The sequence below is a fragment of the Chironomus tepperi genome, unplaced genomic scaffold (assembly GCF_022539635.2).
Source record: "Chironomus tepperi strain 1889 unplaced genomic scaffold, CSIRO-AGI_Ctep_v1 contig_13, whole genome shotgun sequence".
NCBI classification, from domain to species: domain Eukaryota; kingdom Metazoa; phylum Arthropoda; class Insecta; order Diptera; family Chironomidae; genus Chironomus; species Chironomus tepperi.
In genome coordinates, this window is record NW_027226135.1 from 361108 (window position 1) to 377853 (window position 16746).

Below are 16746 nucleotides of genomic sequence, written 5' to 3' on the forward strand. Positions count from 1 at the left end.
AATTCCTAACAGGCAAAGAGCATGCTCTGAGAGAACTTGTTATACTCAAATGTATTAATTGAGCTTGCTTATAGCTTACTCTGCTCTTGGTATAAGCATGCTCATTGCTTGTTAGTGAATCACACAATTTCCATGAGCAATTAATACCAAGTTGGCAAGATTCCAGCAGGCAGACTCCAAAATGCAGTAATTTATATGATTTTTCTACATAAACTATGCAGATGGGCATCCAAATAGTCATCATTAATGAGTTTTAGTACTCTGTGTATAACATTAAGTTATAAATTGTTATATTGTACTAAAGTACGTGAGTAGATAAGTGTAAAACGAAAAGAAAAGTATATAAAATGAGCAAAACTGATTAAATTTGTCATCAGTAAGTCTACAAGTGCTAAAGTGTGAGGATCACAGTGAATATATTGCTGAAAAAATGTGAGTAATTTTTTTCCTGGAATATATAAATTTTAATTGCGTCATAGTGACTTATTAGCTTAAGGATTTCAATTTTTGGAGTTTAATCATTTTAATAACGATTCAATGATCATTAACTCGAAACTAGGCATGGAATATTGTTTAATGGTCCCTTTTTTAAGTCATATGTATGGTAAACGCGGCTTTTTTGGGCTACAGGCAGTAATTTAAGGTCTGAGTTAGAGCAGGAGGTCTTGCGAACCCACACATGTTGAGCTATTATTAGCATTGTACTGAATATAAATCACAGACTCCCATTTGTTCTTAAAAAGCTAAAATAACAAGTTATTCCTAAGAAAATTCTTAACTTACTTTGGATAACAAGATATTCCTACATAGATCAAGATGCTGAGTGTCTGAATATATTCTGATATCTGATATGACTTGGATATGTGGTCGTGTATTGAAAGTTATGTGAAATGTCATTAAATTAAGTAATTATTTTTGTATTATTAGAATAATAAGAAGAAAAAATGGCAAGTCATCAACATGCACATGGAAATTCTGAAAATGTACTCGGATTTACTAAAGATAATAAAGTTTTTATCAACGATGAACCTTTAAAAAACATGTTCCTGCATGCTGATGTAAAAAATCGCAAAATTGTTGCATTTTCCATCATCGGTGCTTATAGGAAAGGCAAAAGTTTCTTCTTGGATTATTGTCTGCGCTATTTATATGCTCATGTGAGTTCTCTCTCTCTCTCTCTCTCACTCACTCTCTCTGATTCCAAATTTATTTAAATTCTTTTAGTATCCATCAATTAACAATCCTAAAAATTCTCTATCAAATCCAACTGATTGGCTTGGTGATGAAAATGAACCACTTTCAGGATTCTCATGGCGTTCTGGAGCTGATCGTGATACAACTGGTGTTGTCATGTGGAATGACGTCTTTTTACATACAATGGAACGAACTGGTGAAAAGGTCGCCATCGTCGTCATGGACACTCAAGGACTATTCGACAACCAGACGTCGCCAATGGACAATTCCAAGATTTTTGCACTTGGCACATTAATATCCTCAATTCAAGTCTTGAATCTGTCTGGAATAATTCAGGAAGATCAACTTCAATATCTACAATTTGCTACTGAGTTCGCCAAGTATGCTGCATCCAACAATGAAGGACTTACAGGAAAATGCTTCCAGAATTTGATGTTCTTAATCAGAGATTGGGTAAGTCAGCAAATTCTTTTATTTTTATAGTACCAAGGCACATAGTGTAGGAATGGTTGAAAATCTAGTCTCATGCATGCATGCTTCTGGCTCTACGTCAGATTTGATGAAAATCAGGTTCAAGTCAGGGTAAAGTCGAACTGATGATGTATTTTTAGCCATTTCTACGCCATGTGCTTTTAGGATAACTAAGTTATGTTCAGAAAAACTGAGAGATATATTTTCTTTATTCCCTTCCCTCGCTGGAAGGCAATCTGTGTACCGCGGTATATTTTTTAATTGCCCACTAATCAGGCTCCCCACTTCCCTAACAATAAAATTCTCTGGTTACGCCCCTGCAACTAATGTTACCCACACATAACATAATTTTCATAATTTCATGTAATCGATACATAACTAAGTTAGTCTAGCTCTAACTATGATAGAATATGACTAAAAAATTCATTAAAATATGACTAAAGATAGACTCAATTGTGTCAAATTTTGCTGAATATTCAGACCATATTTGTCAAATCTCTGTCGGGTCTATCCTCAGACCTCAAAAACTTATAATTTTTAAACCATTTAATCAGCTTAATTCTGGCATAGTCCCGGATTCTAACCGAGTATCTAAACAGCAGTTCTAATGTTGATATTTTCTATGAAATGGTGCAGGAAAATCCCGACGACTACGAATGCGGGATTAATGGTGGACAAGACTATCTAAGGTTTTTCTTGGAAATACATGATGATCAAAAAGAGGCTCTTAAGTCGGTCCGCGAGTTTATTCATACCTCATTTGAGGAATTGAGTTGCTTTTTGCTGCCACATCCAGGTAAGACCAAGTTCAATGACTGTCAAATTGGATAATGACACAAAAATTATATTCTAGGCAAAATTGTGACAGGCGTAAAAAGACTTAATGGAATGCTATTCGATGGAAGTCATAAAGGAATGGACGAAGACTTTAAAAGTCAATTGAGTGACTTGATTGAACATCTTTTGTGTCCTGATCGTCTGGTTCTTAAGAAATTTAATGGATGTACCATCAAAGGAACTGACTTTTGTGATGTCGTTGAGCAATACTTCAAGCTGTTCCAGTCAGACAAACTCCCACAAGCTCAGACCATCTTCGATGCGACCGTTGAGAAGCAAATGGCACTGCTTGTTGCTGAATGTGTTGAAAACTATAAGGAAACAGTTGTTAAGAATCGAGATATAATTAAAAGTGAAAAACAGATTGAAATTCTGCATGATATGAGTCGCAACAAAGCACTGCTGATGTATAACGAGTCAAGAAAAATGGGAAATGCCAGCCATGATGCAAAATACAAGAAAATACTTGAAACTGAGGTTGACAAGCTGTACGAAGAATGGGGAAAGCAAACAGAAGAAAGCATGAAGTTGATCGCCGAGGAAGTCGAAAAGACACGATTGGCACTTGAAGAGAAGCAAAAAGCTGAACGTGAACAAATCGAATGTGAGAAAAAAGCTACTGAAAAGCTTTTGGAACTGGAAAAAGTCAAAGCCAGTATGGAACTTGAGCATGCAAAATTAATGAAAGAAATTGAGATAGCTCAATGGAAGTTAGAATCAGAAGAGAAGCGAATTGAAGCTGAAAAGAATCTTGAGATGGAAAAATTCAAACATGAGAAGCAAATTGAGCATGAGCGTTACATGGCCGAGCAGGAAATTGCCAAACTCAAACTACAGAATGAAAATTCCAGAGTAAATGCTGAAAAAGCACTCGAAATGGAGAAGTTGAAGGCCAAAATGGACATGGAACGTGAAAGATATGAACGACAAAAAGAAATTGATGCTGCAAATCAGGCACGTGAACGTGAAGCTTTGGCTGCCGAAAAGCAACGTGAGCTTGAGGTTTTAAAATTGACGAAAGAAATAGAATTCGCAAAAATCTTAAAGTTTATGGAAACTGCCACAGCTAGGGTTGAAATTGAGCGCGAACGCATCAATGTGCTTAGATTGGAACATGAACGAAATGAGGAAATTCGTAAAAAGATTGAACATGAGCAGGAAAATAAAAAAAATAAATCAGGAGGTTGTAGTATTTCCTAATTTTGAAGGTCAGAAGACATGATGCCATGAAAAGTTGCAGTCATTTCATATAAATTGCAATTAATCCAATATTTTGTAATTTTTTAATGGAAATTTTTAATAAAATAATCAAAATAATCATGAATTTAACCGTAAATTGAGTTTTTGTCTGAACACCCACAGCGCCCATATCCCACTCCAACCTCTTCGTTTCCTTCAACTGCATCCCTTTTCCCATTCCCCTTTTTACTTGGACCTACATAATGTGACCTTCTTTTCCATCACCTAAGACTCTTATCCCTGATTGGATTTATTTAAAATTTTATAAAAATAAATTCTGACATTTTTTATGTGACATTTCCTTCAAAAATATCACTGCTGAAAAATAATATATAAAAAACTTACTGTTGCTGAGCCTGTAATGACCAAACTAAATGAAAATGCAATATGTTCCTTAATTTCTCTGATAATTCAGAATCAATTTTATATTTTTCTAAAGGGTCAGATACTTCAGTGGTACAGTACTGTAAGGGACAGTAAGTAAAGTTCTTTTGGAGTGTCTGAACCTTGAATTTTTTCACGATTTACCCAATTTAAATTCAACAATGACGGATTATTTGATGTGTTACAATATGTAAATTTTTAATACCGTAAAAATGTCCAACAACCTGTAACAGGCAAGGAGGCCGCTTTTAGGCACCATAGTGGTCTTTGTGCACCATCAAAGCATGCTCATTGGCTGCATAGGTTCAATCTAATTCAATCACTTATTTTCCTGATTTGTTTTTAAATACATATTCAAGTTTTGATTCCAATTGCGCTAAAATGAAGTCTCTGTCACACTCTAACTCCTTAACATTTCGAATCAAATCTTCTAGCTTGATCTTTGCATTCTGTACAGCAATTTTATGCAGTTCTTCGGTATACACTTTGCTGTTAAAAAAACTCTGATGTTTGTTCATGTAGGCATTGTAACAGTCGATGGCTTTTTGAAGGTAAATTTCAATTTGGTATGACATTATTATTGAATAGATATCCATTATTGATGGCATGGAATATTTTTGAAACTCATCATGATAAAATGCAATCATCTGTTGAAATTCGGATCCTGTTAATTTTAATCCATTGACTTCTTTCGTGATTAAGCTGTTAGGATACAGATATGTTGTAATTTCATATCCTGGTGTTTTATTAAAGTCTGCATAAACTGTTTTATATGAAATGGATAAAAATTATAAATTTTCTAATATTAAAAATAATTTTAATTACTTACAAATATATGGAAGGAACATATTGTCCCTCGGATCGCTTATGTCTTCTTTTGAGCCATATTTTGTTTTCTGTAAAGATTTATGATTTAGTGTGTATTACTTTCTAAGACCGCAACTTTTAATGCTATATCTAGCACAAAATGAAGCTACAAACTTACCCAACAGTTAAAACTCGTCTTGGAATCTTTCGAATTTTCCTTGATTCCTTTACTTCTAGAATCTAAATATTGTTTCAATTTACTTGCCATATTTAAGTATGCCCATCTATTTTCTGTGTTAAAATCAGTTTTATTAATGACTTGGATTGATGATATTATTGATGCAAGTTGGAACATTTTCAAACAATAATTTGGACTTAGGCTGCTAACGACTGGACCAAACAATCCATGAATGTTCATTAGAACTATAGCAATATCATCATTGTTGTGCAGGAACACATCATTCCACATTTCTAGAGAAACTGACCTAGAATCAGGTGTTAAAGCATTATTCCATCTATTTTGATATTTCTTGTACAATGATTCATACTAAAATGATACAAATTTGAAAATTGGCAGTTTCCTGGATGTTTAATGGTATTTGTACTTACTTTTCTATATAAGAAATCCAAACAGCTGTTCAGTGCTAAAGTTTTAAAATATCCTTCATCTCCAGTAATCAGCACTGCAACAATTTTGCGATTTTTTACAGCATCATTACCAAATATCTTGGTAAGTTCATCAGTATTAATCACAGATTCGTTCTTTTCGGAATATGTGATGAGTTTTATTGGTGAATTACATATTTCATGAGTAGATGAATTAGGAACTGGTTGAGCCAACTTTGATCCTCCTTTCACGTCAGATAAAGAACTCTGAATCATATTCATTGTTGTGTTATCCAAATGGTAATCTTGTCGATGTTTTCTATTTGAACTCAAAGATGTAGCATATTCGGCCACTTCATATGATGATCCAGTGTCAACCTTATAATGTGTGCTGGTTGATGCTACAGGTTGGCGATCAACAGGATCACAATTGACTTCCTTTTTCCAACTGTTCTTTGACATTTTATTCTTCTTGACCTCCTTATCATTCATCATTCTTTGTTGTTGTTCAGTAGACTTAGATGTTGATGGTCCACCTGGATAAGAACCTCCAGAAGGTACCTTAACTGAAATTTAGGAATTTTGGGTATTTTGTAAGACAATAATATTCAAAATAGACTTCCTAATTATACCTAGTCGATGATTGTAATTACTTTGTACTCCTTTTGATGCAGTTTGTTTATTGTCGATGGTTGACGAAGGATTGCTTAAATTACAAGAATTTCTCTTGTTTACATTAGCTGGTCCTGACTGCATTTGCGGATCAACATTTGGTTTTTTGTCACAATTTTCGTTTGAAATTTGAGGATTTTGCATGATCGACTTCTGTTTTCTTATGGTGCTGTGTGATTCTGGAGTATCATTAGATCTCGTTGTATACGATTTAGATTTCTCAATCTTAATGGCATTCTTTTCGGCAACGATGGTTTGCATCTGTGAATTGTTTTGTTTTGAGCTTTCGTTACCTAATTCATGCTTCATGTCATTGTTCTGTGATGCTAGAATGTGATTATCAGTTTTTGTTCTTGCATCGGATGTTTCACTGCCTGTCTGTGAATCGTTGACATTTTCTGCTGTAGTAGTAAAGAAATAAATTAGACACGCGGATACTTATAAGCTTGAAGTCGTCTCGTCTCGTATTTTGTATGAAATTAATATGAAATTTGAGTCAATTTTCAGGTCTGATATGAAGAAATGATTAACTAGTTATTCTAGCTGACATAAGGTATCCATGCTTAAGGCCTAGGCATTTACGAATTTTGGAGACTAAGACCGAGCCTGAGAATACCAGGGAATTGATCCAAGTCTCATTTCCGAGAAACCTAAAAAAAATTTATTTCCAATATTCAAACTTACCTTCAGACATGTCAACGTCCATTTTCTGATTTGACTCTTCAGAACTGTTTTGTTCTCTTCGACTACGTTCAACCTCAATCCTGGTTTCTTCGACTTTATCGTGAAATGCCTTGATTTGATCATCAGCTGCCTGCCTTGCAACCTCCTTACGCTTTTCAATTTCTGCGCATTCCTCATTTAATTTTTGAGTTATTTCGTCTAGTTCTTGTTGCTTCTTTTGATTTTCCAGTTCCAGTGCCTTCTTTGATTCTTGCTTGACCTTTTCCAGCTGTGCTTCTGCTGCTTCTTTCTCTTTTTGTATCCTTTCAAGCTCTTTTCTTTGCTTTTCTTCCATTTCCTTTTCAAGCTTTTCCTTTTCTTCCTTCAATCGGCGCTTCTCCTTTTCATGTTGCTGCATTAAATCCTTGAAAATTTCCTCAATTTTCCTGTCAAGGACCTTCCTGTAATTCTCATGCTCACCAGCACTTCCCATTTTTTGGGCCTCGTTGTACATTGTCATTGCTGCTTCTTTTGACTTTTCATGGATTAACGGAATCTCGCACTCATTTTGAATATTCTGACGATGTTCATTCCCAACCTGCTTGTAATGCTCGATACATGCACTCAACAGTATCTCCATTTCCTTCATTGTCATCGATTGTAGGAGACTTTGTGACTGCAGGAGCTCGTCTTTCTCGAAAACTTTTAATTGACCATTTAGATATTCATAGAATTCATCGCCATTTAGGGCACTTCCGTTAACTTTTTTAATAACTAAATTTTCCGGTTTTAAGAGATGATCGACCAACTTGTCAAGTTCCTCTGTGAAATCTTCATCGAATTTTTTCCAACTTCCGTTGTATCCTCTTGATCCAGTTCCAACTGATTTTCCTAAAAAATGATAAATATTTAGAACTATTGCTTTATGACTTATGTCCTTTCAGTTCACAGATCGACATGACTATTAAAAGGTACTTTATCTACCCTACTCCTCTTTCAGCCCAAGAATGCCTAGAATAGGATTGGATTGAGAAGACTAAGAAGCACGTAGGGTAGGTTAGGTTAGTTAAAAACATCCCAGATAGGTTAATAAATTGGCTACGGTTTAAGCGTGGAAGTTAACAAATATTAAGCATAAGTCTACATACCTGGGTGTGGAAACAATGCGCAACTAACATTATCATATGAATTAAGTATGGATTCACAAATGTATGCCAATTCTACCTTCTGGTTGCCTGACTTTCCGATAAAATGATTCCAATATCTTTGGCCATCATCAATTCCATAGTAAAATTCTTCTGTATTGTTCTAAAATATGTGAAATGAATTAAGTATTAAATTAAGATTGTTTGAGCCAGAGTGAATTCTGGAGTATCTAGAGATCCCCAGTGAATCTAGGGAATCTAGGGAGTCATATATAAGTGAATCTGCCAATGCACAGATCTGAAATCATCAGTATGACTTGAGTATGACTCTTTTGTAAATACGTAGGTTCGATTTCAGAGACCGGTCACTTAATCATCAATTACAGTGCTGTCGATATGACAAGGATTCCCATAATGCTTATGACATTAGAACTGTTAATTAATACACGTATGTTTGGGGTTAATTCCAGATTATAACATACTTACCCAATCTCTGATAAGGAATACCAAATTCTGGAAGTATTTCGCATCCTTTTTGATTTCCTTTTTAGAAGCAAATTTGGCACATTCTATAGCAGATTGTAAGAATTGTAAATGATCATCCTGAATGACACCTGACAAATTAAAGACTTGAATTGATGATATTAAAATGTCAAGAGTAAAAATCCTTGAATTGTCCATAGAACTTGTTACATTATCAAAAAGACCATGTGTGTCTACTACAATAATAGCAATTTCATTTCCTGTAGCTTCATCTTTATGTAAGAAGACATCATTCCACATGACAATACCAGTTGTATCACGATCAGTTCCAGAACGCCATGAGAATCCTGAAAGTGGTTCATTTTCATCACCAAGCCAATCAGTTGGATTTGATAGAGAATTTTTAGGATTGTTAATTGATGGATACTAAAAGAATTTGAATAAATTTGAAATAAGAGTGAGTGAGAGAGAGAGAGAACTCACATGAGCATATAAATAGCGCAGACAATAATCCAAGAAGAAACTTTTGCCTTTCCTATAAGCACCGATGATGGAAAATGCAACAATTTTGCGATTTTTTACATCAGGATGCAGGAACATTTTTTTTAAAGGTTCATCGTTGATAAAAACTTTATTATCTTTAGTAAATCCGAGTACATTTTCAGAATTTCCATGTGCATGTTGATGACTTGCCATTTTTTCTTCTTATTATTCTAATAATACAAAAATAATTACTTAATTTAATGACATTTCACATAACTTTCAATACACGACCACATCCATCCATCCACATAACATTAATACAAATAACATTTCATTCAAGATAACAAATATATAAAAAAATAACCAAAAAACATTGTTATACACTTCATTATTCATCAATTTCATAACTATTACATAGGATATACTCATAAATGACACCAAATTATGAACAGATTTGCTAAGTCATATCATATTTGAATATATTCAGACACTCGGCATCATACAAGCCTAAATAAAGTTGAGGATTGTATTAGGAATAACTTGTTATTTTAGCTTTTTAAGAACAAATGGGAGTCTGTGATTTATATGCAGTAAAGTGCTAAAAATAGCTCAACATGTGTGGGTTTACTAGACCTCCTGCTCTAACTCAGACCTTAAATTACTATCTATAGCCTACAAAAGCCGCATTTACCATACATATGACTTAAAAAAGGGACCATTATACAATTGTCCATGCCTAGTTTCGAGTACATGATCATTGAGTCGTTATTAAAATGATTAAACTCCAAAAATTGAAATCTCTAAGCTGATAAGTCACTGTGACTAATTAAAAATGGAATTATTAACCAAAAAAAAAATTACTCACATTTTTTCAGCAATATTTTCACTTTTATCCTCACACTTTAGCACTTGTAGACTTACTGATGAAAAATTTAATCAGTTTTGCTCGTTTTATATACTTTTCTCTTCGTTTTACAGTTATCTACTCATGTACTTTAGTACAATATAACAATTTATAACTTAATGTTATACACACAGTACTAAAGCTATTAATGATGTCTATTCGGATGCCCATCTGCATCGTTTATTTAGAAATAATCATATAAATTACTTCATTTTGGAGTCTGATTGCCGGAATCTTGCCAACTTGGTATTAATGATCATCGAAATTGTGTGATTCCTTGGCAAGCAATGAGTATGCTTATACCAAGAGCAGAGTAAGCTATGAGCAAGCTCAATTAATACATTTGAGTATAACAAGTTCTCTCAGAGCATACTCTTTGCCTGTTAGGAATTATAATCAAAAATATGAAGATTTAACTATCGATGGATGACTTGAAGGATCCCAAGTGGACTAAATATGTTATGACTAGTTAATGGCAAGTTGATGACTAGTTCTAACGTATTTGTTTCCATTCAAGGATACTTGAGATCTCGAGATTGCCTGAAATGACCTGAAATAGTGATTTGTCAAGAATTTATATTTTATTTAGTAAATATAACTTTATTAGAGGTATTCAATGGTTTGTGCATTATTCGAACAAATGAGATGTAGTACTGCCGTAATGGCTTAATAATTATGAAACATTAATTCCTGTTAGATTTAGGACATCAAATCTCAATTATTGATTTATTTACTCGTATTTTCCTGATGCTTTTTAAACTCATGGTCAAGTTTTGATTCCAATTTTGCAAAAATAACGTACTTTTCACTTTTTAACTCCTTAACATCTCGAATCAAATCTTCTAGCATGATCTTTGCATTCTGTACTGCAATTTTATGCAAATCTTCAGTACACTCTTTGGTTGTAAATAAATTCTGTTTTTTGATCATGTATTCATTATAACAGCCGATGCTTCTTTCAATGAATACATCAATTTGAATTGAAGAAATCATTCCAGCTACATCTTGTGCATTTGACATTGAAGATTGTTGAAACTTTTCATGATAATTTACAATCATTTTTATTAATATGGTTCCTGTTACTTTTAATCCATTAATCGTTTTAATGATCAAATTTTCAGAATGCAAATGTGGTAGAATCTTTTGTTCTGGTGTTTTGTTAAAGTATGCATAAACGGTTCCATCTAAAAAGGATTAAAAGGCAATTATTAATGAGTTGGCAGGGCTTTTGCAGTCCGAAATCCTAAATTCCCAAAAAGAGGCGTTTGTGGACATTGAATCCAGACTTAAATGAAGGCGAATAACTCCAAGCATGATATTTGTCTGTTAGGGGTAATGTATAGTGATACGACATTGTGCTTTAGTGGTTACAAGACAGATATCGATTACTTACTAATATGTGGAAGAAACCTAGCGTTCCAAATCTTTCGTAACAAATTTAGGATACTCCAGCTTTCCTATATATATAGATATAAAGCATTTATTAATCCATAGTTAAGCACATTTTCATGTCCCCAATGGCTACGTCCTTACCCCCTGGATATGCTCCTAATATCAACTTACCAAACTGTTCCAAGCAAGTGCTAATCTTTGACAGCACGTAAATCCTTTATTTTTAAAATTAAAAAGTTTTAATCTACATGATACATTTATGTATATTCTAACATATAAAGAGCATACTTAATTTTGTAAGCATACTCTTTGTATGTTAGGGATTTCTATACCTCGTGTAAGTATATCCGGTACATTTATGACTTGAATTGATGATATTAATGTTGAAATTAAGTAGATTTTCAAACAATTATAAAAATTATTTCCAAGCAATCCTTGAATGTTCATTAGAACTATAGCAATGTCATCATTGTCTTTCGTAGTGTACAGGAACACATCATTCCACATTTCAAGAGATGCTGAAGAAGTAGGAATTGAAGATTGGACATATTTGCGTCTATTTTGATTTTTTTGGTACAATGATGGATACTAAAATGATAGACAATTTGAAAATTGTAAGTTTTCTGGATGTTTAGTAGTATTTGTACTTACTTTTCCATACAAGTAGTCCAAGCAGATGTTCAGTGTCTTAATTTTATCTTCACTATCGTCTCCAGTAATCAGCACAGCAACAATTTTGCGATTTTTTACTGTATCATTACCAAATATCTTGGTAAGTTGATCAGTATTAATCACAGATTCGTTCTGTTCGGAATATGTGATGAGCTTGATGATTGATGGAACTTCTAGAGCCAACTTCCATCCTTCTTCCATCCTTCGCTGGTCTTTGTTTATTGCAGAGTCGTCAAAATAGTAATCTTGTCGATGTTTTCTATTAGAATTCAAAGATGTATCAGGAAATTCCACAGTTTCCCATGATGAATCACTGTCATCTTTATGATCAGTGCTAGTTGATGCTCCAGGTTGGCAATAATCATGATCAAAATTGACTTCCACATTCCAATTGTCTCTTGACATTTCATCGTTGACTTTATCAATCTTTTCTTGTAGTTTAACAAACTCAGATGTTATTTGTTCAATATCAATCATAGTATGAGTAGGTTCACTTGCTAAGAATTTGGACTCTTCTGTAAAATACATACATATTTGTGATTACAGCTTCTGACATGGCAGACTGAATAGTACGGATCGGTTAATCGACAATAAATCCAACTCACAGGCCGAGATACCAGAATCACACCGGAATTTGGATAGATTAACCGACTTGTACTATTTGGGGTGGTAATATTCAAAAAAAAGGCAATTACCTAATCTCGGATTCGATTTACTTTGATCTTTACTGGAATCAAAAGTATTTCCTGTTATATTGTAATATGGATCAAATAATTTAGGAACAGGCCCGAGAAACCAGTTGAGGAAAGTCGATTTTTAAGTAATGTCTCAAGTAACTGCGTTTAAAAGTTCCCTTTAATACAACAACCAATATGTGACACAAAATATGACCGTTATGATTACTTCTTATGCGTCACAAAAAATACTTACAGGATTGACTTCTGACGATACTTTTGGGTAAAGTTGAAGTAACATTGAGCATTTCAAGTGAATCTCGACAAAAAGACAATTATGGACATTTTTGCAATATTTAGTTTTTTTAGTTGTTAGTTTGCACAAAAAAAATGTGCTGAAAATTTTTTTGTGAAGTGTCAAAAAATAATTATTTTAAGTGAATTAAGAGTTTAAGTGTAATTAAAAATAATGTAAGGAGTACATTATAAGTTAAAAATGTAAAAAAATGAAACCTAAGGTAAGTTAATAGTGAATTTGACTTTTAAAATTTTCTGAAATTTTGAGATGATAATAATTCATCTCAAAATCTTGATTTTAATCTGTTTATCTTTTCTTTTTGAATTATTAGGATCTATAAGAATTTTGCTAATTTCTTTTTTTTCAGCTGATTAATCATATTTTTTTAAAATTAATTCAGTGTTACAGATAAAAAACTTATATCATTATTACTTAATTGTTACTTAGTTACAACTTAGTTATTTTTTTCGTTTTAGATCAAAATAATAATAAAGTTCTGAATAAATCAAGAATTGTATTTCCAGAATATCAAAAATTGTATTTTAATTAAAGCATTTTCTTTCAGATGGATGAATCCATTTATTATACAATGGGTCATGTCTGTAGGTAAAACTTTAAGTTGGCTTCAAGTTAACTTACAAGTCAAGTTGAAGTGATCACTTTAATTAAGCTCGAAGTTGACTTAGCGCTACCTTTAAGTTACCTCAAGGTTACATCATAAGTAATTCATATGACGTACCAGAGGATAGTGTATTGAAGCTTAGCTTGCGCGCGGACAAAGTATGTCTTGAGGCAGTACATCAGACTGCCTGTTATCCCTTACTTCTTGACTTTTAAACTTTACTTGAAGTGTGACTTTTAGCTTACTTGTGTTTCTCGGGAGGATTTGGACTTTCGGATGAAGTTTGATTGTCTTGTTCAATCGATTCTTGTCCTCTTGCAGAACAGTCGAAATCTGGAATATTGTCTGATCTCGGTGTATCCGATTTAGATTTCTCAATATTAATGACATTGTCTTCAGCAACAATAGTTTGCATCTGTGAATCGATTTCCTTTGAATTGTCGTTTTCTGATTCAAGCTTAATGTCTGCATTTTGTGGTATTGTTGGATTGCTGATAATATTAGACGCTGGTTCTTCATTTTCCTTCATTACATTATCTGCATCTGTAAGAACTAAGTGATTTGTTAGACAAAAACAGACAGAAACGGACAGAAATGATTTACCTGAATTCTGATCCTGATTTGACTGTTCTGAATTGTTTTGTTCTCTTAGTCTTTGCTCAACTTGCATCCTGGCTTCTTTTAATTTATCGTGTATAGCCCTGATTTCATCATCAACTGCTTGCCTTTCAATATTTTTACGTTTTTCAATTTCTGCGCATTCCTGCTTTGATTTTTCAATTAATTCGGCTAGTTCCTTTTCCTTCTTTTGATTTTCCAGTTCCAGTGCATGTTTTGACTCTTGCCTGATTTTTTCCAGCTGTTCTTCTGCTGCTTCTTTCTCTTTTTGTATTTGTTGCTGAATTAAATCCTTAAAAATTTCCTCAATTTTCCTATCAAGGACCTCGTCTTTCTCGATAACTTTCAATTGTCCATTTACATATTCATAGAATTCATCGCCATTTACGGCACTTCCATTAACTTTTTTAACGACTAAATTCTCCGGTTTTAAGAGATGGTCGATTACCTTGACAAGTTCTTCCTTGAAATCTTCATCGAATTTTTTCCAACTTCCGTTGTATCCTCTTGATCCAGGTTTAACTGATTTTCCTAAAAAATGATAAATATTTAGGGCTTTATGACTAACTTATGTCCATGTAAAGTGTACATATATCTACTAACCTGGATGTGGAAGCAATGCACAACTAACATCATCATATGAATCAAGTATAGATTCACAAATGTATGCCAATTCCACCTTCTGGTTGCCTGAGTTTTCGATAAAATTATTCCAATAGCTCCGGCCACCGTCAATGCCATAGCAAAATTCTTCTGAACTATTCTAAAATATGTGAATGGAATTAGGTTTTAAATTAAGATTCTGAGTCAATATACACATATGGTGGATCAGTTCCAGATTGTAATATACTTACCCAATCCCTAATAAGGAATACCAAATTCTGGAAGTATTTTTCTTCCTTTTTGATGTCCGTTTTAGAAGCAAATTTGGCACATTCTATAGCAGATTGTAAGAATTGTAAATGATCATCCTGAATGACACCTGACAAATTAAAGACTTGAATTGATGATATTAAAATGTCAAGAGTAAAAATCCTTGAATTGTCCATAGAACTTGTTACATTATCAAAAAGACCATGTGTGTCTACTACAATAATAGCAATTTCATTTCCTGTAGCTTCATCTTTATGTAAGAAGACATCATTCCACATGACAATACCAGTTGTATCACGATCAGTTCCAGAACGCCATGAGAATCCTGAAAGTGGTTCATTTTCATCACCAAGCCAATCAGTTGGATTTGATAGAGAATTTTTAGGATTGTTGATTGATGGATACTAAAAGAATTTGAATAAATTTGAAATCAGAGAGTGAGTGAGTGAGAGAGAGAGAGAGAACTCACATGAGCATATAAATAGCGCAGACAATAATCCAAGAAGAAACTTTTGCCTTTCCTATAAGCACCGATGATGGAAAATGCAACAATTTTGCGATTTTTTACATCCGGATGTAGGAACATTTTTTTTAAAGGTTCATCGTTGATAAAAACTTTATTATCTTTAGTAAATCCGAGTACATTTTCAGAATTCCCATGTGCATGTTGATGACTTGCCATTTTTTCTTCTTATTATTCTAATAATACAAAAATAATTACTTAATTTAATGACATTTCACATAACTTTCAATACACGACCACATATCCAAGTCATATCAGATATCAGAATATATTCAGACACTCAGCATCTTGATCTATGTAGGAATATCTTGTTATCCAAAGTAAGTTAAGAATTTTCTTAGGAATAACTTGTTATTTTAGCTTTTTAAGAACAAATGGGAGTCTGTGATTTATATTCAGTACAATGCTAATAATAGCTCAACATGTGTGGGTTCGCAAGACCTCCTGCTCTAACTCAGACCTTAAATTACTGCCTGTAGCCTAAAAAAGCCGCGTTTACCATACATATGACTTAAAAAAGGGACCATTAAACAATATTCCATGCCTAGTTTCGAGTTAATGATCATTGAATCGTTATTAAAATGATTAAACTCCAAAAATTGAAATCCTTAAGCTAATAAGTCACTATGACGCAATTAAAATTTATATATTCCAGGAAAAAAATTACTCACATTTTTTCAGCAATATTTTCACTTTTATCCTCACACTTTAGCACTTGTAGACTTACTGATGAAAAATTTAATCAGTTTTGCTCGTTTTATATACTTTTCTTTTCGTTTTACAGTTATCTACTCACGTACTTTAGTACAATATAACAATTTATAACTTAATGTTATACATACAGTACTAAAGCTATTAATGATGACTATTTGGATGCCCATATGCTTAGTTATTGTAAGTTTTGAAAGGATTTGCAATTTTATGATCGCAAAAGTCCACTGAAAACTCGTTCCACCCATCAAATTCCCAATAGTCAGAAACGAATTATTATATAACATGATGTATTAGAAATACCTTAACGGTAATAAAATTATTATTATTATATTATTATTATTATTATTATTATTATGAAAATGATTTCAGAGCTCCAAATAAACTCGGATTCATATAAAATTGTATCCTCCATAACTTCGAGGTCAGTCTTGTGTTTAGTGAGTCAAAAATTAATGTAAAATTTCAAAATTTT

The 16746-nt window shown here is 33.1% G+C and overlaps 3 protein-coding genes across 6 annotated transcripts; 1 reads left to right on the plus strand and 2 right to left on the minus strand.

Annotated features, from left to right (window-relative positions):
* Positions 1-314: 314 nt before the first annotated feature.
* Positions 315-3838, plus strand: LOC139091357 (atlastin-like). The gene is made up of 5 exons (XM_070641402.1): positions 315-432; positions 928-1157; positions 1225-1647; positions 2302-2461; positions 2519-3838. Exons 2-5 carry the CDS (start codon positions 945-947, stop codon positions 3700-3702), a joined length of 1980 nt encoding a protein of 659 aa, XP_070497503.1. The 5' UTR covers positions 315-432; positions 928-944; the 3' UTR covers positions 3703-3838.
* Positions 3839-4131: 293 nt separating this feature from the next.
* On the minus strand, positions 4132-9933 carry LOC139091246 (uncharacterized). 2 transcript variants are annotated; one of them, XM_070641242.1, is made up of 10 exons: positions 9850-9933; positions 8985-9214; positions 8505-8927; positions 8022-8181; positions 6895-7764; positions 6171-6608; positions 5542-6104; positions 5111-5479; positions 4955-5021; positions 4132-4888 (listed from the first exon to the last, which is right to left on the minus strand). In XM_070641242.1, the coding sequence occupies exons 2-10, from the start codon at positions 9195-9197 to the stop codon at positions 4449-4451; spliced, it is 3543 nt and encodes a 1180-aa protein (XP_070497343.1). In that variant the 5' UTR covers positions 9198-9214; positions 9850-9933; the 3' UTR covers positions 4132-4448. The 2 variants fall into 2 exon arrangements, with proteins under 2 accessions (XP_070497343.1, XP_070497334.1); XM_070641233.1 differs by having other exon boundaries at positions 6171-6611.
* Positions 9934-10522: 589 nt separating this feature from the next.
* LOC139091291 (putative leucine-rich repeat-containing protein DDB_G0290503) lies at positions 10523-16289 on the minus strand. Of its 3 annotated transcripts, none has more exons than XM_070641304.1 (12): positions 16232-16289; positions 15507-15736; positions 15019-15441; positions 14768-14927; positions 14150-14695; positions 13792-14098; positions 12648-12679; positions 11932-12467; positions 11613-11868; positions 11452-11495; positions 11282-11345; positions 10523-11072 (listed from the first exon to the last, which is right to left on the minus strand). In XM_070641304.1, the coding sequence occupies exons 2-12, from the start codon at positions 15717-15719 to the stop codon at positions 10615-10617; spliced, it is 3039 nt and encodes a 1012-aa protein (XP_070497405.1). In that variant the 5' UTR covers positions 15720-15736; positions 16232-16289; the 3' UTR covers positions 10523-10614. The 3 variants fall into 3 exon arrangements, with proteins under 3 accessions (XP_070497405.1, XP_070497414.1, XP_070497422.1); XM_070641321.1 differs by having other exon boundaries at positions 10966-11211; XM_070641313.1 differs by lacking the exon at positions 16232-16289 and having other exon boundaries at positions 15019-15362; positions 15507-15581.
* Between the last annotated feature and the right edge of the window lie 457 nt (positions 16290-16746).